This window comes from Thamnophis sirtalis, unplaced genomic scaffold (assembly GCF_051295495.1).
Source record: "Thamnophis sirtalis isolate CommonGarterSnake01/CBP01778 unplaced genomic scaffold, rThaSir2_p1.2 scaffold_3, whole genome shotgun sequence".
Lineage (NCBI taxonomy): Eukaryota > Metazoa > Chordata > Lepidosauria > Squamata > Natricidae > Thamnophis > Thamnophis sirtalis.
In genome coordinates, this window is record NW_028261383.1 from 134,356,306 (window position 1) to 134,384,162 (window position 27,857).

At 43.5% G+C, this 27,857-nt stretch overlaps 1 protein-coding gene across 3 annotated transcripts in view; it reads right to left on the reverse strand.

Moving 5' to 3' along the window:
• The window catches only part of TTYH2 (tweety family member 2), an 85,998-nt gene that overhangs the window by 22,231 nt on the left and 35,910 nt on the right, over nucleotides 1-27,857 (reverse strand). For all 3 annotated transcript variants that reach the window (XM_087710183.1, XM_087710184.1, XM_087710182.1), the window contains exons 3-6: nucleotides 10,164-10,275; nucleotides 6,075-6,295; nucleotides 2,747-2,842; nucleotides 781-853 (exon numbers count right to left, since the gene is read on the reverse strand). In XM_087710183.1, coding sequence (XP_087566309.1) covers nucleotides 781-853; nucleotides 2,747-2,842; nucleotides 6,075-6,295; nucleotides 10,164-10,275 — 502 coding nt within the window. The remainder of the gene's footprint in view (nucleotides 1-780; nucleotides 854-2,746; nucleotides 2,843-6,074; nucleotides 6,296-10,163; nucleotides 10,276-27,857) is intronic.

Here is a 27,857-nt window from a genome sequence, read left to right on the forward strand (position 1 = left end):
CATATCCCATCATTGCCAAGTGAATGGATAGACTGCACAGGTAGAATGTGCATATGAATTTAAGATATGAAACCTTCCTATGAATATGCATTTGTTTTAACTTTTATTCTTCTATGTTGAATATATACACTAATTATATCTATATGAAAACAATGTACATGTAAAAATCAAGGTGTTCATAAAAGTAGACTTCTCAGATAACAAAGAAACCAGACCAATAAGGATGCTGCAATATTAAATATCTCATGCTTAGATGAAATTTACTTTCTGATACTACCATCTGTCAAAAAATTAGAATAACCAAAGTTTGAAAATATAACATAAAGGAAATCATTTAATCTCTTCCTGGCTCCCCTTGAAATCTAAATTGGCAGTGCTGAAGATACATGGCAAATTAATTTTTCTCTGCCTGAGGAAGCAGAGCAGGCAGGCAACCAAGCAAAACACCTTCAAGATGACATCTGCTCATTTTAAATAACCAATCTCCTTGTTGCTCAAAATTCCTCTTGCTAAGTATGCATTGTGCTATGAGAAGGTATGATTCTGGAAACACAAAAGCAGGAAAGGCTGCAGGAAGCAAGGCAAGGAAGAACAAAAAAAGCCTCCCCAACAAACAGGCCTTTTAGCTGTCAGAAAGTTGGAAAGAACAGTTCGGCGGCCTCCGGTGGTCAGTGACCGGGACCTAAGGCATCACAGTAAACTTAGTACACTGAGCCCTTAAAAACAACCACAGTTTGACATTAAAGAGACAGAAAGCTCAAGTTCAAGTGTCGGGCTTACCACTGCTGCTGAAACATCGGCTGCAAAGGAAGCCCAGCTGAGACAAAGTGTGAAAAGTCCACAGCACAGCATCCTGTGGGCAAAAAATAAACAACCAAGAGTCAACAGGAGACTTCAGAAAGGTGACAGCAAGACTCTGCACCATCGGTCTGAGCGCTGTAACAGGATAGAGGCTTATGTTGCCATTGTTCTTGCTCCTATAACAGCAAACCTTTTCAGCACTGAGTGCCGAAACTGGAGCATGTGCATGGTAGAGTGCTGGAAACCGGAAGAGCAGTTTCCCAGCGTGCACGCTTGGGAGCGCCGGAAACCAAAAGAGTAGTTCCCCGGCGTGCGCACCAGGAAACTAAGCTTCCAGTTTCCTGGTGCGCGCATGTGTGCCAGGGAGCTGCTCTTAGGGTTTCCAGTACTCGCATGCGCGCAAAGATCAGCTGCCTGATGCACATGTGCGTTTTGGAACCCGGAAGAGCAACGGGTGACGGATTGCTTGCCTGGAGAGATGGCTCTGCGTGCCACTTCTGCCAAGCGTGCCATGGATTCGCCATCATGGTCCTATAACATGTTCTAGGACAAGTTTTGATTATTTCTATCACAGAGATGCAAAGCATAGCCAGATGCATGGGGAATGTTGCCTGTAAATCAAATGGTGCAGGTGGGAACTGAATTTAAGAATCTGGAATCCAGTTCCAATTAATCTGCCTGCACAAACTGATTGTCCTGGGTATTTTGATCCAGATCATCACAGCTTCCAGTCTTACTAAAATCTATCCCCTCTTGGACATAGAAAGCTCTCTCTCTCTCTCTCTTTCTCTCTCTCTCTCTCACACACACAGAAAGAGAAAGACACAGACAGACGGATACCTGCACCGGAAAAGATATGTTTAAAATCAATACTAGGACAGATATCCAAGAAACCAGTTTTGTCTAACTTACAATTCTGGTAACTTCATTCATATTAAATTGGTGTGCTTTTCCTGCCTGACTGGAAACAGCAAAGTCCATATGGAGTGGGAGGTAACAAAAGAATTATCTTCAAACACAAGAAAACATATTAGTTTTTGCAGACTCAAGCTGGCTATACGCTAGAAAAGCTATGCCATAAAAGAAAGCAGCTATCTATGGTAAGACTATCAATCCCCCACGGAAAACTATTATCCTTTATTCTGTCTTTCTATCTTGTTGCAATTGCTTGTTGTGGTGTGGTCACTCTAATGAAAAGGAACACTCAGAGGGGGAAAAGAGAAAGCTATACATATCCTATATCACAACTACAAGGCATTCTGGAAACAATTTGTAAAATTTCGATGGAAAATTGCTGATTGATGTTTTCATCCATCAAGTGTAGTCAGGTAGGGTTGTGATAGGTACAATAGAATCAGTGGTAGGATTCAATTTTTTTTTACTACTGGTTCTGTGGGCGTGGCTTGGTGGGCATGGCTTGGTGGGTGTGGCAATGGGAGGGGATCCTCATTCCCTCCCCACTCCAGGACAAAGATACTGTAAAATCTTCATATCCACCCCACTCTAGGGCAAGGATACTGCAAAACCTCCATTCCCACCCCACCCCAGTAATCTGCTTTCCAGCTCTGTTCTCCTGTGCAGGACAAGAGAAGAAGACCCAGCCAATCAGCTAGGATTCCGATCAGCTCGGACTCGGGAGACAGAATAGATGGGGGCGGGGCCAGCCAGAGATGGTATTTGCCGGTTCTCCAAACTGTCCGCTACCGGTTCACCAGAACTGGCTGAATACCACCTCTGAATAGAATGGGATGTAGGCAGGATGGAACTCTTTGATCCACGTCAGCCTACCAATTCTAAGAAACCCTCCCTAAATCCCACAAGCGGAGACCTTTGCCAGGTGGTTTTTCTTCAGGGAGGACTCTCTCTTAGGGCCCAAGATCAGCAGACTGCATTAAAAGATACCTTTCCTTCCTGCCCCTCTGGTGAAACGACTTTGTGTACTCACGTAATGAGCAGACATCTGGAGTGCTTAGTCAGCCCCAGGCAAGCAATAAGGCAAATCACCAAGTCCAGAATGAACAGCAAGAGGTAAGAGAGCCATCTGGAGAAAAAAAAAAGAGAGAGAGAGAATGCGTGGGTAACTCATACATCCCTGGAGAAACATAGGAGAAGGAGGGATGGTGAAATTTAAGCAGGGCGCTTTGGCAGCAACACCTCAGCAGAACCATGGAACAACAACAACATGGCATTTCTACAAATTATCCAAGTTTATGAAGGGCAAACTTCACTTCCTCTAGAGACTTGAAGACAGAACTGCTGAAATGGAAAGGGAGACATTTACGGCTAGCAAAATGAAACAGATTTGAGAAGCTGGGACTTCTGCAGTACAATCATATTTCCTTGGGAATAAGCTACACTTACTTTGAAGCTAGCAGGCAGGTGATTATAGGTAATAATCGGCACAACTGTTCATTTAGTGACCGTTCCAAGGTTACAACGGCACTGAAAAAAGTGACTAATGACCAGTTTTCACACTTAATGACCGTAGTAGCATCCCCATGGTCATGTGATCAAAATTCAGATGCTTTGCAATTGACTCATATTTTTGACGAGAGGGCGATGTGATCCTCTTTTGCAACCTTCTGACATGCAAACTCAAGGGGAAGTCAGGTTCACTTAACAATCGTTTGACTAATTTAACGACAGTGATTCACTGGACCACTCTGGCATGAAAGGTCGTAAAATGGGGCAAACTCACTTAACCAATGTTTCACTTAGCAACAGAACTTTTGGGCTCAATTGTGGTCGTAAGTCGAGGACTACCTGTGCTTTCCTTTCAAAATCACAAATAGTGACAAATACTGGGCAGGAGAAAGCATTACAGGTAGCTACAAAGCTAATTGGGGTGGGTGGGGGAACAAGATGAATGAACTAAGCAAGGAATAAACAGAAGGGCAAAAGAGGATATGGGGACTGTATGCATTTATCTTATAAGGTTTTATTTTTCAAAAAGAATACTTTCAAATGTTCTCATGGTATTCCAAGTACTGGCCTAATGCAGTTTGCCTGCAGTCCCACTTAGAGTGGGGTGGGACAAGTGATTATTTTTTTTGCCTCCTGCATGAGAGAGGCTCTCCCCAAACAACCCAAGTGTCTAGGCTAGCATGTTTTTTTCATTCAGACGTTTCTGTGAAAACACGGCTTTTACAAGATGTGAGTAGAACAATTCAATAGAACAGTTTTAAACTATGTTATTCTGGAGCCTCTGTGCTATAGAAGGTGATTTTGAGAATCCCTGTTTTTAAATATTTGAGCTGTAGGTGTGTTGGAAATGCATGATGAAATTTCAGGAATGTGTAATTCATGTAAATCAAACCATTTACCTCAGCTAAGAAAATGCAACACTGTATATATTTCTGGATATAATCCAGTGGTGGGTTCCTAACGGTTCGGCCAAACTGGTAGTGGTTTGGCGGCCTGGGTCGCTAGAGCCAGCAGCGACCCAGGCCTGCCACACCCCTGAATCAGTCCTCCAGGTGGCGTCATCATCTTGTTTTTGCTTCTGCGCATGTGCAGAACAATTTTTATTTTACACACACACCAAGGAACCGGCAGTAGTGTCTGCCGGAACCCACCCCTGATATAATCCTATTTAGTGGTTATCTGGCTTGCTAGTGTTAAAATGACACCTGGTCAGTAGGGATTCTCCCACCTGCGATATAAAGCAGTTTGCACAATGCTCGGTGTGTTTTGTGCTTGCACATGCATGCGATTGCCTAATAATCCATGTAGCTCATTCCTGGAGCACATGAACCAGAGTTGTCTTTCTGCATTTTTGCCAAAGGAAAGGTTTGTAATTGTTCCAACCTTGCGGGTACTATTTTCTTACGGATTTATTTACAGATAGGGTTTTCTGCTTCAACAATATTAGAGACAGAGAGGAAGAGCAAGATCTCTATTTTAGTTAGTGTCTGAACTAAACTGGAATCCGATTAAAATTCTTCCACGTGTGGCCAAGAGCTAATCACAGGCAAGCTGCAGCTTTTGGTGCAACTTCACTACTCCCAAGAGAATTCAGAAAAACTAGGGGGAAGAAAAAAACCAACCACCACTTTTTAGCATTCAGGGCAGTTCTGATTTCATTTTGCCCTCCGAGCAAGTTAAATAAGCAACTATATCTATTTAAAATAAACTACGTTAAGTATAGAAATTAGATGTGCAAATGGGATGAATTTGAGAAACAGCCCATGAAATAAATCAAGTGCATATTCGTTTGCTGCAGAACGATGTTTATTTCCAGAGTGTGATGATACCTTACACTAGCTTTACCCTGACCCCACTGAAAACTCAAGCGTGGACATTAATTCTATCAGAATTCTGCTTCCATTTATAACAAATATTCAGCAAAACCATGTTGATCAGAATGTAGACATTCTGAACTTGGTGCCTATACAACTTTTCATGATGAAGCTGGACCATTCCAGAGTTGCAATCATAAGAACGATAAGAGAATCTTTACCTCTAGCATGCAGCGATATTGTGGAGATGTTAGCATTTTAATCATTTTCTTATATACCTACATAATTTGATTTGATTTTTTAAGGAAAGCTGTCTCATGCTGGAAAGAAAGAATTAAGCAAAAATACAGTCACTTGACCAGGATGAAGTACCTCCTCCTATCTGTCCAATCACTGCTCTCTTGGAACCTGCTGTAAGTCAGAAAGATTTTAGGCTAAGGCTCATTCGTTCCATCAGGGGTAAAAGAAAAGGAGAGACAATAGCAATAGCAATAGCACTTAGACTTGTATACCGCTTCATAGTGCCTTTACAGCCCTCTCTAAACCGTTTACAGAGTCAGCATATTGCCCCCAATAATCTGGGGAAATGAATGAAAGAAGCCCTATCTCTGTAATTGTGTAATGAAATCCACAAAGGGCTATTTTAAGGAGTCAATTCATTGGTACAGACAGGATATCATCTCTGCTGAACAGGAGTAATTCTGCAGGATATCAGAGCAGGCACTTTCCCCCAGCAATTAAACTATGGAGCTACTGTAGCTTCAGAGGCCTGAATGGAAAAAATCCCTTTGAACTTTCAAGACTTTCCAGATTAGCTCAAACAGTTTCTAACAAGAGACCTCAATCTTTCTCCAGCCGAGGGCCTCTTAAATATATTGACTTCATTTTCTGCATTTCTCAGTCAGGAGTCATCCTGAGTTGGGAACATGAGGAGGAGGAGGACATCCAGCTTGGGGAAGGCTGAAATCCACAAACTCTTCAGTAAGTCCTTACTGGCAATGTATGCCTCTTGCTACGATGACTATGCTGACTTACCTATAATATTCTACATAGCTGACATCATTGGCAATCATAGACAAGTCTACAGTGACATCACTCCACACGGGAAGCCCTGATAGTTGCAGCACGATATTGTCTGCCATCTGCTGCATGAATTTCAGCGTTTGTACATATTCACTGTGGGTTGCAAATATCTCATTCAGGCGGGCCACGTGCTGCTCCAGAACTATTTTCATCTGTGTCCTAGTGCCTGAGACCTGCCAAAAGACAATAAGCAGACCACTGAGAACCAGCAGGCAGATAGCTTCTAATCGCTTGCCCAGCAGAATGAATGGCCACAATGACCTCGGCTTATATAGGTAGTCCTCGACTTACAGCCACAACTGATCCCAAATTTTCTGTCATGTGAGAATTCATTAAGTGAGTTTTGCCCCATTTTACGACATTTCTTGCCCCAGTTCTTAAGTGAATCACTGCAGATATTACGTTAGCAACACTGCTAACACTTCACTACGTTAAGTGAAGCTGGCTTCCCTGTTGGTGTTGCTTCCGAGAAGGTTGCAAAAAGTGATCACATGACCCTCAGACAAAGCAATGATCATAAATACGAACCAGGTGCCGAGTGTCTGAATTTTGATCATATGACTGTGGGGATGCTGCAAAGGTTGTAACTGTGAAAAATAGTCACAAGTCACTTTTTTCAGTGCTGTTGTAACTTTGAACGGTCACTAAAGGAACTGTTGTAAGTCAAGGACTACCTGTATATTGATCTGGATAGGCCAAGTCGTCTTATGCAATCATCACCCCAAGAATAAAGACAACACAAAGGGGATGGTGACTAGCTTTCTTCATGTATACATACTATAATCTAAAACAGCTTTCCTCAGGCTGGTGTTTTCCAGATGCATTACATATCAATTCCCATGAATCCCCAGTGAAAAGGCTCTTCTCACAATAGCAGATAATGAAATTATCCTTCTCAAAAGCAAGTTAAGTTAAATTAGCACCATGTTCACAGGCTCATCTTTCAGCTATCCTCTCATCCATATTTTTGTTTATTAAATGCACATTGGGAAAGGAGACCCGGGAAGAAAGGAGGGGCAAAGCAGCAACAAAAGGACATGAATCTTGCAGGAACCCAGCAAAGCAGTGGGTGAGGGCTGGATCTCCCGTCTCCTATTAACACTGATTAGAGTAGAATAACAGAGTTGGAAGGTACCTTGGAGATCTTCTAGTCCAACCCCCTGCACAGGCAGGAAACCCTACATCATTTCAGGCAAATGGTTGTCCAATCTCTTCTTAAAAACTTCCAGAGTATTCACAACTTTTGGGGCAAGTTGTTCCACTGATTAATTGTTTTAACTGTCAGAAAATTTATCCCCAGTTCTGGGTTGCTTCTATCTTTGATCAGTTGTCCTTCACCCATTCTTTTGTAAATTTACTTGTACGTTACAAAAGAATGGGTGAAGGACAACTGATCAAAGATAGAAGCAACCCAGAACTGGAGAGAAATTTTCTGGGTTCCACCACAAATGCGCGAACGACAAAAGCGCGCCTGACTAAACCGCGGTGACAAAACCGCGCCGACGAATGAGCGCTGAAGCGCACCGACAACAGCGCGCTGACAGAAGCGCACTGTAACCTAACCCTAAAAATAACCCTAAACCTAACCCTAACCCTAACCCTAAACCTTACCTTAACTTAAATCGTGCTTCTGTCGGCGCGCTTTTGACATCGCGGTTTTAGCGCCGCACTTTTGTCGGCGCGCTTTTGACGTTCACGCTTTTGTCGGGTCACGCTTTTTCTTCAACAATGGTAAGTCACCTAGACCCTGAAGCTGCAAACCATTCCCAAACCATGACATTATTACCACATTTGACAGCCAAAATATGGGTCTTCTTGTGGAGCATAGTGTTTGTTTCTATTAGTCATGAACACATCTGTGTAACCTGAGATGTTTTACTTTTGATATTTGTTTACAGAACATTTTGCCAGACATTTAAGGAGTAATCAATGGGGGGTTGGCGGGTTCCTGATAAACCTGAGATGAACCTCACTGTTCATAGTGATTAACAGCACTCAAAGTATTAAAACTATCATGAATCCTATTTTCATTCAGTGCGTCTCTGATAATAGTCATTAACACTAAATTTAGCCAAGTTGAAAAATGCCTGCATATCTTCAAGACATTTTTATGGTTTCCTGAACAATTTTGCTTCAATTTGCTTGATTTTGACAACCCTCTTTAAGAAAGTGCACTATTACCACAATTTTCCTCATTGCAAAAATGTTTCCGATTGTGTGTCTGGAGTCTCAACTCTTGAGAAAAGGTTTCAAAATCTCTCCCCCCCCCCCCCCCCCGCTCTGTGCAATTAATAGGCAACAATTTTGTTGAAATAGCAATCTTAACAGATCAGATTTCTTTTAGTGGGGCATGGCTTAATTGAGACATATGAGTGGTGACCTCTGTGACGAGGCAGCCAAAGTTAGTAGTGTATTTATTTAGGATTGAGCTGAGTCAAACCAGCGCTGATTATTTAGTGACACAATTGGCCTTAGTTATTCTTTAACTGAATTTACTGTTTCCAGTGAACAATACTAGAATATCACATTTTTGGATAACTCTATGAAATAAATGAAACAAGGATCCTATATTTGTCTTCTTCCTTCAGACTCCTTTTATATGTCATGGGGATCCACATGATATCATTTGTTGGCAAAGATATGTAAAATTAGAGAAAATCCCAAAGGGATCCTATAGCCATGTAGCAAAAGCAGGATGAGACAAATACAAGGATGTTAACTCATCACTCATGGCAACATTCCCACTCACTCATATCCTTTTGCCCCTCTCAAGGCTTCTTTGTTCAACAGTGTTCCCCCCACCCTTCTGTTTCAAGCAACCCTTTTCTCAGACAATATGTTTTCATGGGTTATCTTAGCCCAAATCCTTACACTATGATCTCAGCTCCCTTCAACAGCAATAAAATAACTTCAGATAACTGCTCTGAAGTTAACCAGAGCCAAGGCATTTCTTGATAGTACAAAAGTCCATTTAGTCCATTTTACTGACTAACCAAAGTGGACGTTTCCAATCTCAAATTCAGATTTCTGACTTTCCGTTTTTGCAGCCGATATGCCTTCCGGAAAAAGGGAAGCTATCAACATTGCTTATATCCAACAGAGACAGTATATGATGCAACTACCTCTTTCACATGATGCCATTCTGAAGTACAGATGATAGTAGCTTCAGGGGAAAATATAATGATAGACTGTGGAATTGTTGATATGAATCGATTCTTTGTCCAGTACTTACTGTCAATTTCACCTCACCGAAAGGAATGAACTACTTAGGCAAAATTGCAGGAAATCTATGAAAACCATGTCAAAGAATTTCAGCAGCTGTAATGATTCAAGAGCAAGCCTTATTTAAGTCAAGGGTATTCAAACCCACTTAGATATAATTTTCCTCCCTGCACTCTTCTCACTGGCTCTCTCTCTCTCTCTCTCTCTTTTTGTTCAGGTTGGCTTATCTTCATCTGCCCTTTATTTTACGACTGCCCAAATTGCTATTAACTTGGCTATGAAATAATGCATTTCCTTGATCAAGTCTGGCAGCTTGATCAGACCAGTCAGAGAACATTATCTTCAAGGCCCACACCTATAGGGGGTGTGACCTATAGGAGGTGGTATAGGATCTCCTGCTTGAGCAGGTGGCTGGACTAGAAGACCTCCAAAGTCTCTTCCAGCTCTGTCCTGATTGACTGACAACAAATACCGGAAGGTGGACATTCTGTAGCATTCTTTTCCTATTGGAGTAGCTTACTGGTAAGATAGCCACAATTCTTATCCAAAAGATCCAAAACTTATCCAGAAATGTTAACATTAAACTTTCCTAAAGGGTTATTTGAGACTGATTCTAGATCCATCATTATAAAATTTCCAGACGTTCTTAGCAGGAAAGCTATGAAATAGAGGAGGGACCTCCACAATGGTAGGCCTCTTGGTATTAGCTATTCCAATGGATGACCATTCCAATGGAATCTTATTCTCAAATAGCTACTTCAACTTCCAGCACTCCACAAAACCCATCTAAGGCTGTTCCCCTCAGAAGAGAGGCCTTACCAGTGAATCAACCCCTGAGAGGGTATGATTAGCATTATCAAGGGCGTAGATCAGCTGATAAATCCCATCGTTGGTTTCACTGTTGCCATAAAACCCAATGCCAACAGCCGCACTAGAAAAAAGAGAGGAAATACAGAAATGTGAGTAAAAAGAAAAAGTTACAAATCAGAGCCATTTGATTGTAGCAGCATCACCAAGGTTCAGACTGAAAATCATTAAGGTGTTCCATCTATTGAAATAAAAAAATCCTTCAAATCTTTCCTATAATGGGGTGGTCTCTCTCCTCTCTCCGTGTGTGTGTGTGTGAGAGAGAGAGAGGGGGGGGGGGAGAGAGAGAGGGAGAACACCCCATTATAGGAAAGATTTAATACAAGGTTATGGATTAACAGGAAAAATAACTGCTTTTCAGAAAGAGGTGATATTCCTCACTCTCATTCTGTGAAACGGACAGCTTGAATTTGTTTCTTTAGATGTTTATTCTGCCCTTCCCTGACAAACAACAGCAGACTTTTCTTTCAGTTCTTAAACACCAATGGTAATAAAGGCCTGATGAATCTGTGAAGCCCCATAAAGGCTTTCTGTACGCCAAACTGATTAACTATTTTCGCAAATTCAGATTCTTGATATGTTTACTTAACGGAATGTACTATTTCACTGTATTTTTTTAAAAAAGTCAACACATCATTTCTGACTATTCTCCGAGTCATTTATAAATAGTTGCGAATGGGAGTTGATTAACTCCTTTCATTTAGCTTAAAGAATGGCTTATCCTGCAAGTCAAATATCTGACTCTTCAGGAAATTCAACAGGAAATTCAGAAAAGAATTCTACCTCTCTCTAGCCAGGCATAATCCCAGATTGTGTGTTTAGATTTACAGTTAATATATGCACATATGTGCTAGTCGTTCGCGATTCTAGGGGGCGGTGGTCATCTCCCTTTCAAAGCCGAAGAGCCAGCACTGTCCAAATACGTCTCCGTGGTCATGTGGCTGGCAAGACTAAACGTCAAAGGCGCATGGAACGCTGTTACCTTCCCACCAAAGGTGCTCCCTATTTTTCTACTTGCATTTTTTACATGTTTTCAAACTGCTAGGTTGGCAAAAGCTGGGACAAGTAACGAGAGCTCACTCCATTACGAGGCATTAGGGATTTAAACCGCTGAACTGTTGACCTTTCTGATTAACAAGCTCAGCATCTTAGTCACTGAGTCACCGCATCCCTTTGCGGGTTAATACTACCATAATTAAATCACACAAATTATGATAGCACTTTTACCTCTGAGGATGGGTTTCTTCTTGATTAACTCAAGGGAAGCAGAAGAGAATCTCAGAGTGCATGCCACATTTCATCATGTAGGTCCACAATGACAATTGTTCTCACTGGGGAATGGCCTGTATCCCACAGGAAGACAGCTTTGGGTTCTGCCATAGTAAGATTCTAAATGGCAGAGCCTCCTGCTTGCTGTATCTAAATGAGAGCTAACTGCTTAAGAGCAAGTTACTACATAAAGGACCTTCATATAAATTTTAGAAATCAATCAATCAGTTCATGCCATACATCTCATGAAAGTTCCCTGAAAAGAAGCTGCTAAAAGAAGGGAAGATGGAGAAACTAGCTTTTGGGAACATCCGTTCAGTCAATGCAATAATGAAAGTAACCTAAAGAAATTCTTTCTTTTTGCCATGATATCCTCACTTGATACAACTTTTTAAAATTACAGATCCACCCCTCCCCCTAGATATTCCTATTAGGGAATATTTTGGGGAGTCTGCCATTATTATCATGGGAAATCTATATAGTAAGCCATTTGGATCGAAGACCATCTTTACCTCACCAGATGGATTCAAGAATCTTGGATACATTTCATATCTGACCTTAAATGCATACAATTTTCAAGTTTATAAAAAAATAAAAAATAAAGGTTATGCTTATGTGATATCCATATGCATATTACGCACACACATTATTTTTTAAAAGGTAATCCTTCATGGCCTATATGTAAAAAGAGATGCAAAGAAAAGTACAAGAAAAATGAAACAATTGTCAGATACAACAATTAAAAGAGATCTATTTTGGTACAGATGAGCAGAAGAGTGTTTTTTAAAGTTTGTTTTCTATCTAATTTTCAGCACACAGTGCACTCTGTGAAATACTTTGCTTTTAGCTGATTTAATTTTTAAATTCTACACATATGGGAGAAGGAGAAACAAGAATACGCCCCCTCTTTTTAAAAATAAATCAATATGTATACCCGCTGCAAAGCAGAAAGCTAGGCTGCATTTTCCAAGTTTTCTTATTATCACTTCTCATAACTCTTTCAATCCGAATTTTGCTGAAGGCCTTCTTCAGGCACAGTTAAGAAATTGATCTCTATCTAATTTTTACATTCACTCTTTCTACTTTTTTCTTTTGTAGAAGGGAACAATAACAGCATTCTTCCAATTGTCACGCACACATGCAGCCTTTTACACAAACAAGCTACATAATCACTCCATAAACCAGTCTTTCTCAACCATGGCAACTTGAAGATGTCCGGACTTCAACTCCCAGAATCCCCCAGCCAGCATTTGCTGGCTGGGGAATTCTGGGAGTTGAAGTCCAGACATCTTCAAGTTGCCAAGGTTGAGAAACACTGCCATAAACAAACTACATTCATATTTTAACATTTTTTTCAGTAACACCTGCCCCCTTTTTATTTTCAGCCTGCTCATTATGATTTCCTTTTCATCCATTTTTCTGGAATATTAACATTTACAGCATTCATTTCAAATCCATTTTTATACCACTTGCATTTCATATAAATCTCCATTCCTTCCACAATTCTCTTCCTTCAGCTTCATCCCAGATTGTAGTCCAACATTTAATTTTTTGCATTTACTCTCCTCAAGGCACCTGGTTTATGCCTTTTCACTCATTTCCACCAAAAATTGTTTGCAGCTTTTTCCTTTTTATACACATTATACCAGTGTTTCTCAACCTTGGCAACTTGAAGATGTCTGGACTTCAACTCCCAGAATTCCCCAGCCAGCGAATGCTGGCTGGGGAATTCTGGGAGTTGAAGTCCAGACATCTTCAAGTTGCCAAGGTTGAGAAACACTGCATTATACAATATAATTATAATTATCTTCATTTTTAGAGAACTTGCTCTCAATTCTCTTTTTTTCTTCATCCACAATCTCTTTCACTTCATTTCTTCAGGCTCTAAAGACCGGTCTCTTTGCCAAGGCCTTTGTCAAGGGTGATAGAAATCCTCTTTTCTTTTGTTCCCATTGGTTTCCTCATTTCTGCCTTCTTTATTCTTCTTTATACAGGCAGTCCTCGATTTATAACAGTTCATTTATGACTGTTTAGAGTTACAACAGCACTGAAAAAAAGACTCATGACTGTTTTTCACACTTATGACCACTGCAGCATCCCATTGGCCACGTGATCAAAATTCAGAGGCGTGGCTGACTCATATTTATGACAGTTGCAGTGTCCTGGGGGGGTCATGGAATCAACTTTTGCAACCTTATGACAAGCAACGTCAATTGGGAAGCCAGAATAATTTAACAACCTTGTTACTAACTTAACAACTGCAATGATTCGCTTAATAAGTGTGCAAAGAAATTTTGTAAAATGGGGCAAAACTCACTTAACATCTGTCTCGCGTAGTAACAGAAATGTTGGGTTCAATTGCGGACGTAAATCGAGGACTACCTGTACTTTCTTGTTTCCTTGTTTTTAAACAATTTTAACCATTTGCAAACCGCCCAGAGTTGCTGGGAATTGAGTGGCATATAAAGTTAATACACTTTTATTATCCATCAAACATCCTTTTCATACTTCTCATTATTGCAACCTCACACCCCCATACGGCAGTCCAAAATATTCTTTTTACTCCCTTCCAAGCCATTTCTACATGTTGTTTCCTTTCATCCACTTTCCATTTATTCTGTGAGGAGAGTCCAAAAGATACTAATTCTAAACAGTTTTATTGTCTGAAATGCTTTACAAGGAACATGACAAGGAAGGGATGAGAAACGGAGACATATTGAGCCAACATGAGAAATGGACTATTTTACAGAGAGCATGGATGGGCACTTGAAACTACCTACGATTCGTATAGTTTTGGTCCTCCAAAACAGGGGTCTCCAACCTTAGCAACTTTAAGACTTGGGGACTTCAACGCCCAGAATTCCTCAGCCAGAATTCTGGGAGTTGAAGTCCACAAGTCTTAAAGTTGCTAAGGTTGGAGACCCCTGCTCCAAAAGACTGTATGATGGACTGATGATCAACACAGTCACTTGGCTACTGTTTGGAAAAGGACTGCAGATTTTCTGCTGACATTAATGGCATGACACCAAGCAATCTAATTTCTGCCAGCTAACTGTTAATGTAATAGTAATAAGAAATCAGTGAACTGTTAACAGCTGGGAGAAAACTTCATTACTTTCTCTTTCTTCAGAGTAATTCAAGACAGCAGTACAAGGGAGGGAGAGGAAGGAGAGAGAGCCAAAGTGTCTCAGGGGAACTGGGTGGTGGAGCTGTGAAAGGATTCTAATCCGAACTGTTTCAAATTAAATATAAATCAAATCAAATTTTAAACATTCTGCTTTGAATAGAGAAGATCTGCCTTGAGTGCAAAACAGGCGGGTTTAAACATTTCAAATATGCTACAAGTTTGAATTGGATCTGTTACAGTAACAGTATAACACGAGTCAGAAGATACCTCAGAGGTCCTCTAGTCCAGCCCCCTATTGAAGCTAGAGACCCTAAAAAAAGGTAAAGGTAAAGGTTCACCTTGCACATATGTGCTAGTCGTTCCCGACTCTAGGGCGTGGTGCTCATCCGTTTCAAAGCTGAAGAGCCAGCACTGTCCGAAGACGTCTCCGTGGTCATGTAGCCAGCATGACTAAATACCGAAGGTGCACAGAACACTGTTACCTTCCCACCAAAGGTGGTTCCTATTTTTCTATTTGCATTTTTACATGCTTTCGAATTGCTAGGTTGGCAGAAGCTGGGACAAGTAACGGGAGCTCACTCTGTTACATGACGCTAGGGATTCAAACCACTGAACTGCCAACCTTTCTGATCGACAAGCTCAGCATCTTAGCCATTGAGTCCCTCAAGAGTCCTTATACCATTCCAAAAAAATGGATGTCCAATCTCTTCTTAAAAACCTTCAGTGATGGAGCACCCAAAACTTCTGAAGACAAGCCATTCCATTAAACAATTTTTCTCACTATCAGGAAATTTTTCTTTAGTTCTAGGTTGGATCCTTTGATAATTTTCCAACCATTGCTTTTCTTTCTTTTCTAGGTGCTTTGGAAAATAGGTCAACCCTTTCCTCTCTGTGGCAGCTCCATAAACATTGGAAGACTGCCATCAAGTCACCCCTAGGCCTTCTTTTTGTTAGACTAGACCTACTCAGTTCCTGCAACCGTTCCTTGTTTTATCCTCCAGGATCCTAATCATTTTTGTTGCTCTTTGCACTGTATCTAGAGTCTCAACATCTTTTTTTGTATTGGGGTGACCAAAACTGGATTCACTATTTCAAATGTGGTCTTACTAGTACAATATAAAGCGGTACTAATACTTCACATGATCTTGATGCGATCCCTCTATTGATGCAGCTTAGGACTGCATTGGCTTTTTTGGCAGTTGTAGCACACTGTTGACTCATACCTAAGTAGTTATCCACTAGGACTCCTAGTTCCCTTTCAGTTACTGCTGTTGAGTCAGGAACCACCCATTCTATACACGTGCATTTGGATTTCCTTGCCTAAGTATAACATCTTACTTACCTCATCACTGAAATTTCATTTTATTAGATAGGACTCAGTGTTCAAGTCTGTCAAGATCCTTTTGAATCTTGAGCCGATCTTAAATGTTCGCTATTCCCCCTCAGCTTGGTATTGTCTACAAATCTGATGAATTCTCCTTTTATTTCCTCATCCAAATTGTTTATGAAGATGCTCAAGAGTACTAGAACTAAGAGAGAACCTTGGGGGATCCCACTGCATCCTTCCCTCCATGTTGATATAGTTCCATTGAAGGCTATATGTTGTGTGTGGTTGGTCAGAGAGTTATGAATCCATCTGGTGGTTAAATGGTCTATCCCACTTTTTTCTTTCCTACCAAGAAGTAGACTGTGGTCTACTTTGTCAAATGCCTTATTGAAGAGTGATATTTCAACAGTGATATTTCACTCCCACCTGTATTAGTATTATTTATGTTCACAAATACTTATTTAATGTGCTATTATATTAGCAGAAATATTTACAGTGCAATATATAAGTCTAACTGCTATTATGCTTGATTAATATGCCCCTTCAGCTTCAATGGGCAAAGAGGTGTCTCCCCCCCCGCCCCTTTCAGAGCACTTCTTTAATCATACAGTTTGAGGTAAATAAGCAATGTCCCAAAGTATTACTAACTTTATCAGAATTCAGTTACAAATTAATTTTTAATAACTTACATAGGATTCAGCTACGAAACAGCCATGAAATGGCGAATGAACACAGCAATTTAAGCACTTAAACCTGCGTAGAGTTTCAGACATTTTAAACCACTGATTTTATGCATGCTTGCTTTTGCACAAGTCTGGGATGTAAATGATATAAACATTTCAAATTTCAACTGTCTACATTTATCTTTTCCTGAGTATTTTCTTTGGATGAGGGGTTTCTCTATCCTGGATTATGGTATATTACGATATTATCTGGATTGTGTTATTATTATAAGAAGTCTGTTGGTGTTGTGAATATATAGTGCCTTTGGAATAAGAACAAGCCCTTTTGTACTATACTAGAAAGGGTTTTTCTACAACATTTCACTTTTAAGTGACCTGAGGCAGGGGTGAAATGAATGTATGTTCGCTACTAGTTCGCAAATGTGAGTGCATGTACCCCTCTGCGCATGCGCAGGACCTTCTGCGCATGTGCAGACCAGTGGTGGGTTCTGGATCCTGTTGCATCCGGTATGGTTGCAACAGGGCCCGGTATGTACCACATGAATGTATGCAGCACACTCATGCGTACCTACCTCTTGCGATGCCTCTGCGATGCTCCAGCTGCTCAGCAGAATGTCACGCAGGCGCCATGTGCCAAAGAGCTCAAATACAGGTAAGGAGCTCAGGCGGGTGGGTGAGCCCTCCGGAGCACCGTACCGGAACGGTATCTGGTGCTCCGGGCAGGCACTGGTATGCCCGTACCGGCGCGTACTGTCTGCAACCCACCACTGGTGCAGAGCGTCAAAAACGGGATGTGATGATGTCCGGGTGGATGGGTGGAGCCTTCCGCCGCCAGCACTATCGGTTCGCCCGAACCAGATAGAACCGGCTGAATTTCACCACTGACCTGAGGTAAATCCACCATTGAAAAGAATAGAAGACAAACAAAAATGATGACCAGCTTGTTACTAACAACTAATGTGTAGATAGTAACAGTTTCAAAAATAGATTGGATGAATTGAATAGTTCTATCAATTACAGTATCATCCAAGAAAATATGTTTGCTATGAACAGAATGGTTTTCTACATGCATGCACTTTGGGAGGAGATGCAGTTTACATATGCATCAATGACTGTGCAGTGGATTAATATAAAAGTTCAGAGACTTTACAGAAGTCAGCATCAAGCATATTGTGTTCTTCTGTTTTTTTGTCTGAGGATAAAACCTGGCAAGTTTTTAAATCTTCTTTACGATTTTCCTACTTTAAAAAAAAACAAAACTATTATGGCTAATTTTTAGTTTCCTTGGGAGAAGAGAAAAAAAACTCCAAAGCTTCTGAAAAAGCACTTGGTTGCTTAGGAAGACAGAGGAAATTCAGGAAGGTGATGCCATGGTTAATTACTTAGCAATAGATTATACGGGAAAGCTATTTAGTTTGTGACTCCTGTTCAACTATCCTTGGTGCCTCAACCAATAAAAATGATTCATGCTTGCCAGCTTTCCTTTTATTTTTTTAATGATTTCCCTGTTTCAGATGGGCTGCACTGTCTAAACTGCACTGTACAGAAGAGTACTCAGCTCTGGCGATGTTTATCTCCTGCTTATTAAACATTGATGTCAGCTTTGAATTACATTCCCCACACAGAACATTGTTTTAAGACTTCCCGCGTGGAAGTATGTTGTAGGAGATTACAGACCATTATAGAAAGCATCCCTGGCAGTTCCTCTCTACTCTTCCACAAAAAAACAAGCAATATTGGCTTGGAGACGCTACAGGGCATGGCCTATACATTCGGTTAATGCATCTCACATGCTGGTTATAATATATAATATCTCACACGCGCAGAGTCAGTGACACGTAAGAAAAAATTCATGGTGAATCATAGGATACTTACTGAGGCAATTTTTAACCAGAGGAGTAAATTCTGTTCTTCCAACCTCCCCACCTCCTGGGAAAAATTGGTTTGTTCTCTTTTCTACTATAATTACTTTATATTTTAAAGTAATTTCACCTCAGTAACATCTGAAATCCCTACAAAACAAAGCCCAAAGTGGCAACAAAAGTTACTTTTTAATTAAACAAAAAAAAATTAAAAGAACTTGGATGTAATCATATTAAATGTAATTAATTAATTAATTCATGTAATCAAAAGCAGGGGTCCCCAACCCCCAGGCTGTGACCTATCTGGAACCGGGGCACATGAACGGTGGGCTGGCAAGCGGTGGGCCACCACACATGCAAATGAATGGTCCCATCACCCATGCAAGTGATGTGTGGCGTCCCACTGGTCATACAGCCCACTTCCCCTCCCTACACTCCCCCCCCCAATCTAAAGTATCTTTAATCAACAGTAGTTTTTGTTCTGACTTTGAACACATCCAAAGTGTGGTGTTTTTTTAAAAAAAATAAAAAAGAATGTTGGTCTTACCTGAACGTGTCTTTTCAGTAGAATAGAGGGAAGGGTTACGCGTGAGTATTGTCACAGCCTGATTGGTCCATAGACTGAGGGAAATTTCTTTAATATTCCTCCTTTCCCATTGGCTCCCAGTTTCCTCGATGTCGATGGACCGCACCTGTAAAGATACAAGAAAGACCAGCGACCTCCCGGCCCTCTCCATATACTAGCTAGGGTGGGTCGTAACCCCTCTATTCTACTGAAAAGACGTTCTTTTTCCAGTAGAATCGAGGGAGGGGTTATGTGTGGGACATACCCAAGCTTAGTCCCGGGGGGGGGGGGAATCTAAGACCCAGGGGGAGGGGCGGCTGCCACCCGTTGCGGAACCCTGCGACTGAAGGACGCCTCCGTGGAGGCGAATGCGTCCAGACGGTAGTGACGGATGAAAGGGGTTGAGGATGACCAAGTGGCCGCCTGGCAGATGTCCTCAAATGGGGCTCTGGTAGCCCACGCCGCAGTGGTAGCGGCACTTCAGGTGGAATGGGTGGTGATCCCTGCTCGAGGGGCCTGACTGTATGCCTCGTAAGCCATCACTATGGCCTGCCACAGCCACCTGCCAATGATGGCCGAGGATACCCTGGCTCCTAAAGACCCGGGCTGAAAAGAGACAAAGAGAGCCTCTGATCTGTGCACACCTGCCATCCACCTGAGGCAGATGCGTAAGGCGTGGCAGATGTCCAGTCAGTGTGAGAGACACTCCCTTTCATGTGAAGGGGCCAGACAAAAGTTAGGTAAAATGATCTCCTGTGCCCTGTGGAATGGAGTGTTCACTTTCGGGAGGAAGGTGGGGTCCAGACGAAGGACCACCCTATCTTGATGGAATTGGCAGAGATTGTCCTTGGAGGACAGGGCGCCCAGTTCCGAAATACGTCTGGCTGATGTGACTGCAACTAGGAAGGCCACCTTGAGGGAAAGTAATTGAAGGTGGACCATTCGAAGGGGTTCAAATGGGGCTTCCATCAGAGCCTGGAGGACAAAGGGCAGGTCCCAGGTTGGAAATCTATGTATAGGGGAGGTCTGAGGTTCACCGCCCCCTTCAGGAACCATTTAATTAGAGGGAGGTGAGATAGGGCAGAGGGGCCCTCCCCCCGAGAACGGAGGACAAAGCTGCCACCTGACAGCGTAGGGTGTTGTGGGAGAGACCACTGTCCAGACCCTTCTGTAGGAACTTGAGAATGTGGGCCACCGAGGCATCGGTGGGGTTGATACTTAATGGGTTACACCACCTGACGAACGCCGACCAAGTGGAGTTGTAAATTCAAGTAGTCAATAGATGCCTGGAGACCTCAATGGTTGCTATGACCTTGGAGGACAGGTTAGCGTTCCTTAGGAGTCGCCGTTCAAGTGCCAAGCAATCAAGTGGAGCCACTGGGGCTCCGGGTGGATCAGGACCCCTTGGCACAGGACAATCTCCTCCCGAGGAATCCTCCATGGGGGGGATACTGATAGCTGGACGAGGTCTGCAAACCAGGGCCTCCTTGATCAATAGGGGGCCAGCATGATGACGTGCGCCCGCTCTGTCACTACCTTCCTGAGGGTCCCCGGGATAAGGGGGATAGGGGGAAAGGCATAAAGGAGGCCTGGTGGCCATCTGCTCCTGAGGGCGTCCGTGGCCTCCGCAGTTCGGGTCTGGAATCGGGAGAAGAACCTTGGCAGTTGTGAGTTCGCTGGGGTAGCAAATAAGTCCACCCGTGGGGTGCCAAACTTCTGGCAGATCTTCTGGAATAACTCAGGTATGAGTTGCCACTCGCCATTATCGAGGGTTGCTTGGCTCAGCCAGTCTGCCTGAGGGTTGGATGTGCCCAATATGTGTTCCAACACTAGTGATGACAAGTGTCTCTCTGCCCATGAACTTCCAGCTTCCAGCTATAGAGCCCAGGAATGAGTACTCCCCCTGACGGTTTATGTGGGCTTTCATGGCTACATTGTCTGTCAGGGGAAGTACATGACATCCTACAATCAAGTTCTTGAACTGTCAGAGGGTCAGACGAGCTGCCTTCAGCTCCAGCCAATTGATATTGTGGCGGGGATTTGAAGCTGTCCAATGACCCTGAACCAGCCTGGAGTCCATCAAGGCCCCCAACCGAACAAACTCGCATCTGTTGTCACTGTTACTCTGTCCGGCTCCCAGAAGTTGCAACCCCGCTGAAGGGCCGGGGATAGCCACCACTGAAGGGACAGCCAGATGTCTGCCGGGAGACAGATAGTTCGGAGGGAATTGCTCATCTTCCTTTTCTGGAATGGGATTAGAATCCACTGGAGGGCATGTAAGTGCAGGCGGGCCCAGGGAACTATCCCTATGCACGAGACCATCTTGCCAAGTAACTGAGACAAGGTCAGGATGGAAACTGACCGACTTCTGCGAACCTTGATTGCTAGCTGGCGGAGACTGACCAGACGGTCCGGAGAGAGCTGGACTATCCCTGCCACTGAATCTATCACTGTCCCTAGGTGTAATATTCGTGTGGATGGAGAGAGGTGGCTTTTGGGGAAGTTGACAGAGAACCCCAGGGACTGGAGACACTGGATGGTAAGGTGAAGGTCGCTGAGTGCCTGAGAGTGTGACCCTGCCTGAACTAACACGTCGTCCAGATAACACTAGAGTCTCACCGGGGTAGAGCAGAGGTGAGCCGCCAAAGTCGTGAGGACCTTCATGAACAGAGGTGGGTTCCTGCCAGTTCGCACCTATTCGGTAGAACAGGTTCGTCAAATCTACCGAACCAGTTAGAAGAGGTTCCACCAGTGGACCCGGAAGCAGGCCACGCCTACAGAAGAGGTTCCAAAAATTTTTGAAACCCACCACTGGTCCTTGGATATGATTATTCTACACTATCATGCTCATATTTATAAAACTCAGTGTCTCTGTTAAATGTAAGGATGATTACTGCGTTTGTGGTGAAATCAGAACATTGCATGTGTTGAAGTTGTTTTAACGCAAACCAAAGATGCCTTTTAAAAAACAAGTTTACATCATATTCTTATGCATGCCAGTGATGTGTGTGAGGTAATTTAAGGTGGTTTTGACAAGTGTCGTCGGCATCTTCATATCTGGTCACATGAGTGGCAAGCCACTCCCATCCGGTCACATGGGTGGCAAGCAACTCCCACAAAGGAGGCCACACCCACAGAGTAGGTTTGAAAATTTTTTGAAACCCACCACTGTTCATGAAGGTATGAGGAGCTGAGGCCAGGCCGAAGGGAAGAGCGCAGTATTGATAGTGGAGGTTCCCGTGTGAGAACCTCAGATACCTGTGGTGGGCTGGCAAAATTGGAATGTGAAGGTAGGCCTCTGTTAGGTCTACTGAGGCCAAGTAATCCTCCCGACGGATCCCCTGGAGGATGGATCTGAGGGATGACATTTTGAAGTGCCTTTAAACTAAATATTGGTTTAGGCGCTTGAGATCCAGAATTGCCCTCCAGCCCCCCCAGCTCTTCGGAACTACGAACACGTTGGAGTAATGGCCCAACCTGCGTTCCACCGGTGGAACCGCTTCCACCGCCTGAATGTCGAGAAGATGCTTTATAGCCAGATTCATTAGGCGTCGTGTTCTGGGTCCCGGGAGGGAGGGAATGTTCTGAAGAGCTGTGGGGTGGTGGTGGAGAGGAACTCTAGCCGCAGGCCGAGCCTGACGGTGGATTTGACCCAGGTGTCCATGGTGATCCTGTCCCACTGGTCTGCAAAGTGAGCCAGGCAGCCGCCTATGAGAAGATCCGGGTTGGAGTCATTTCCCCCTGCGGAAGGGACGGCTGCCCCCCACCCCCGCGAAAGTGCCACCTGCACTGACCTTGGTACCTGCTACAGTCATGGTAAGACGGGCGTTGGAACTCTATGTCTGATCTAAAGGAGTTGTATCTTTGTTGGTGATTGTGTTCGGGTGCTCTATAAGAGGGTCTCCGATAGGGGGCAGGACAAGAGTCTGCCTTTTTGGCATTAGACAGAAGGACCTTCTTCTTATCCTTATTTTCTATTAAGATAGGAGCTAGAGCTTCCCCAAAAAGATTAGTGCCTGTGTAAGGAGCCACCACCAAATTCCATTTGGCCTTGTTGTCCATCTGCCAACTGCGCAACCACAACAAGCGTCTGGAGGTTACTGACGTGGCTAGAGCACTGGAGGCAAATTTAACGGTGTCCAGGGTTACATCACCTGAGAATTGAGAGGTGGCTATAATTTTAGTTATGTCTTGATGCAACCGCTCATCCTGAATCAGAATATGGTCCTGGAGTTGATGGAGCCACATAACGGTCATGCGGTTAAAGTAAGAAGTCGCCGCTGCCAATTTCATTGCCAAGGCAGAGGCGTTAAGGTTCTTACGCAAGGTAAGTTCCGCACGCTTGTCCTCTGGCTTCATCTTATCAGCCGCATTCCCAGAGACTACAGGGGAGGCGGCAACCAAAGCTGCTACTGGTGTATCGATTGCTGGCAATTGCGGGGCCTGGGCAAAAGGCTGCTCCACATTGTAGAAGCGGCAATCGTTTCTCCCCAGATTAGAAAAGGTGGAAGGACGGGCCCACTGGTTCTTTACCACCTCAAGGAACAGGGGGGGGGGGAGCAGGAATCTCCTTGTTTGTGGCGGTGTTAGAAAACATAGCCAGATTGGGGTCCCTAGGCTGAGGAACCATCGGATCCCCAGTTCTGATCTTAGTGGTTTTCCTGCCTTTGTGTAAATATGGCTGGTGGAAAGAGACCCGGAAAGGCAGGGGGATCTGGAGGAACTGAATCCTCATCCTCTGAGAAGCCCATGTCGTAGTGATTGTCCTCCCCCAAAATGGAATCTTCGCTGACCATGGAGGGGGATGGGGGCCTGAGATGCTGCTGCCTATGAACCCCTGGGGCCCTGCCAGGGTGAGGGGCCCTGTCTCTCTGGGATATGCTGGCGATGCCTTGTGAGATGGCGGTAGAAATGAGTTGTTTAATACTTTCAGGCAGGAGATCTAGGTCTTCAAGATCCTCCTGCGACGGGCCTGGTAATGGTGGATCCTGGGGGGCTAACCCTGAAGAAGTGTGGTATGACCTAGAAGGGCTCTCTAAGGGGTCCGCATCCCCACCCCCAACGGCTCTGGGAGAGATAGAAGGGGAAGGGGAAACTCCTTGCCTGGAATACCTATGGGATCTAGAAGGGGTGAAACTGAAGGGGAAGAATGACTAAACCCTCTAGGGGGAGAGCCCGAATGAGTGGATGAAGGCCTGATGGGGGACCTGGATCTGCTGGCCGAACAGGGCGTGGCGATTTGGGCCTGCTTTTCTGCTCTGGCTATGGTCTTCTCCAGAGTTCTCTCTCTCCTACGTTCATCCCTTGTTGCTGCTCTGGAAGGGCGCTGAGCCGCCATAGGTTTGGAGGCCGCAGCCCTGGTTCTGGGTCTATCTGTTTGGTCTTCCCTGCCTTCCTTGGAGGCCTCTAAAGGGGCCTGCGGAGGCTCAGATCTTTCTGCCATCGCAACACTCACGTGTCCGGATTCAAAGGTCACTGTAGGTTCCACTAGTGCCTGGGCCTGCAGGAACTGCGAATCTGTATTCAGGGCAATGTCTTGCCAGCCTCGATTAGTGGCCGTGATGCAGGGACTTGAGGGTGGCCACACGGTTCTTCGGGTGGCTTCCGCATGTGACACAGCGTAAATGGCCGCCGGAGCCTCCAAAAGCACTGCCGAGAAGTATGGAACGATCGCGGCTTGCCTTTTAAGTGCCGCGGCTTGTCCTTAATCACCTCAGCCCTCTGCTGATCTGGGACAGCACGGCAGAAGGCAGCAATTGAGTTAAGGAGGACGGCGCTGGGGAATCTCAGTGCGCTCTCAGCACCGGAAAAAAAGCCGCGGAGTCTCTTTTTAAACTTGCAGCTTGCAGCAAGCTCCTGGGAGCTGCACTTCAAAGTCTGTCACCCCTGCTGCCCCGGGGGTCAGAGCAGGGCTCCTGGCCCGCGGAGTGGGAGGGCAATGCCCCAAAGGGCTCTCCCAAGCCGCACGAAGCAGAAAGGACTGCTCCTGGGGCCGCAGCTGATATAATTTGGAATTTAGAGAAATCAATCAATCGAATCAAATAATCAATTATAATGAATTTATAAATTTTTCCTACCTAAGAGCCAAAACAACAGTGCTTGGACCAAAAGACTGTGAGGAAACTGGGAGCCAATGGGAAAGGAGGCATATTAAAGAAATTTCCCTCAGTCTATGGACCAATCAGGCTGTGACAATACCCACACGTAACCCCTCCCTCGATTCTACCTGAAAACATACAGTTTCTATTACATTATTGCAAGTTACAATTTGTTCCATTTTCAATATGCATTCAAAATTACAGCCCAATAAAACCAGAGGTATAGATTAAAGGCAGGATTGTATACAGAGTATTGTATCTATACTTGAGGTCACTGCATTTGTTACCACTTGGCTTCCTGACACAATTTATAAATCCCACCACAGTGTAGTGGGAGCTTAAGTGAGTGACTCTTAATCAAGCAGGTTTCTGTCTGCTCAGCTAATTCTCTAGAAAGAATCTGTTCAGAATCCCTCCTCCAGGTGAGATGCAAGCAGTTTCGGCTAGAAGTCAGACCTATAAATTTAGGAAATGCGTCACCTCAAGTAATATGAATGACCTTGACTCTTTTCTTCTTCTGGAAGGCCTTAAACACTACATCCTCTCCTTTAGCGACTGCAATACATTCCTTATATTGGAAATGATCACTAAATGTACATGTGACTGCAATATTATGTGACTATAACTTTTCAATAAAATAAAACTAGCTCATCTGGTGTTGTTTCTTGTCTGATCTACCTTGAAGGGTGACATCTTGCAAATCTGGAAGTATATTTCTCCCCGTTTCCTTTGCAGCCTAAAAAACTGGGGAGTCCTCTTGTCCCACCCACATTCTGAGTCTCTTGCTCCACCCAGATTGCTGCTGTGGGTTCAGTTACTTTTTTATCTAACCCTATATATCCTGTCTGTCAAGATCAGGAGTGTCAGACCACGCCTACCCCAGCTCTGCAAAGGCAAAAAACATCATGATACGTCACATGATGCGATCAGGTTTGACACCTGTAGTCAAGATCACTCCCACATATCATTACAGGGCCCTCCTGGGAAGAGCCGACTTGGAGGTTTTTCTGCAAGTTTGGTGTGAGGAAAATGCTGGGCATCTGTTGATTCTGCTTCAAATTGGACTCTAGCCTTGGAACTAGAGTGGTGGCTGGAGTTCAGTATGGCTTGGTTCTTTAGGAGCAGCTTGATCCTGATGAAGTAGACAGGGCACTCGAAACTAATGCACAGCTTGCTTATCTGTACATTAGATCCATGCCCCTCTTGGTTGGCTAATGGTGGTGAATTCTTCCTTGAGATGGGGATGGTTCCACCATCTTTTAAAAAGGCAGTGGCTCACCCACTCAGCGGCCCATTGCCCAAATGTATTGGATAATTTTCATTTGGTCTCCAACCTTCCCTTTTAAGAGAAGATGGTTATATGATAGCTGGTGGATTATGTAGATTTGTGAGATTTATATCAGCTCTCCCTGACAAATCAGTCAGAAAACACAACTAGATGAACTAATTCTATATCGTAGAAATACATTATACAATGTAACAGCCCATTGCCAACTGTATTGGATAATTTTCATTGGATAATGTAAAATACATTAACAGACTTTTGTAAGTGTGAAAGTACAAACTTCCAACCACAGTTCTAAGTGTTTTATCCACTTAGGCAAGTCCTTCCTGTTTCTTTCCCTGACTATTTAGTCAACCTTATTGTCTGTTTCTTAGGTAACATCTCTTCCCTTTGTCCCTCAAGGTCATCCACACGTTACATATAGAAAGGCAAGTCTGATTCATATACTGGACTGCAAAAATCCAGATGACCACTAGATAGGAGCAAAGTATTAATATGTCTATACTTTTTTGCTGCCATCTAATGGTTATCTAGGTGACTCAGTGGCTAAGATGCTGAGCTTGTTGATCAGAAAGATTGGCAGTTCAACCGTTTGAAGCCCTAGTGCCGTGAAACAGAGTGCATTCCCATTACTTGTCCCAGCTTTTGCCAATGTAGCAGTTCAAAAGCATGGAAAAATGCAAGTAGAAAAATAGGAATTGGTGGGAAGGTAACAGCGTTCAGTGCACCTTTGGCTTTTAGTCATGCAGGCCACATGACCCACGGAGACATCTTTGGACAGTGCTGGCTCTTCGGCTTTGAAATGGAGATGAGCACTGCCCCCTATAGTCAGGAATGACTAGCACATATGTGGAAGGAGAACCTTTACCTCTACCTAATGGTTATCTGGATATCTGTAACCTAGATATAACAACTGTTCACTCAATTGTAAGTAGGTTAAGGAGTAAACCTAAAAGAATCTTGTGTTTCTCATCTCCATAGAGCAAATAAATAAACATTATCAAGGGCCAGCTCAAAAACAAAAAGAAAACAAATTGTGATAGCAAGTTATAAAGCAATGATTCATTTAAAATCTAACATGTCAAGTCAATGGAACTTTAAGAGAGGATTCATGCCAAATAAAAATTTAAGTTTGATCATATATCAAGACTCCCCACTGATGTTTCTAAGCACATGGCAAGAAGAAAGTAAGACAGAGTTAGGTATATGACATAATATGTATAAACTTCATTCAGACTGTCTTTGCTATTCATTTAAAAGTCAAAGAACCAGATTTCAGCTCCTTACACTAAGCAGCTGCAATCAAGGCACCCTAGGGAACTTAAAAGTACTTAGGTATTTTATTTCTCTGCTTCCTCCCCATCTTATTTGTTCAAAGTTCATACATTTATCTGATTCCATGGAGATGGTTTTGCAAAGTTTTTAATCAG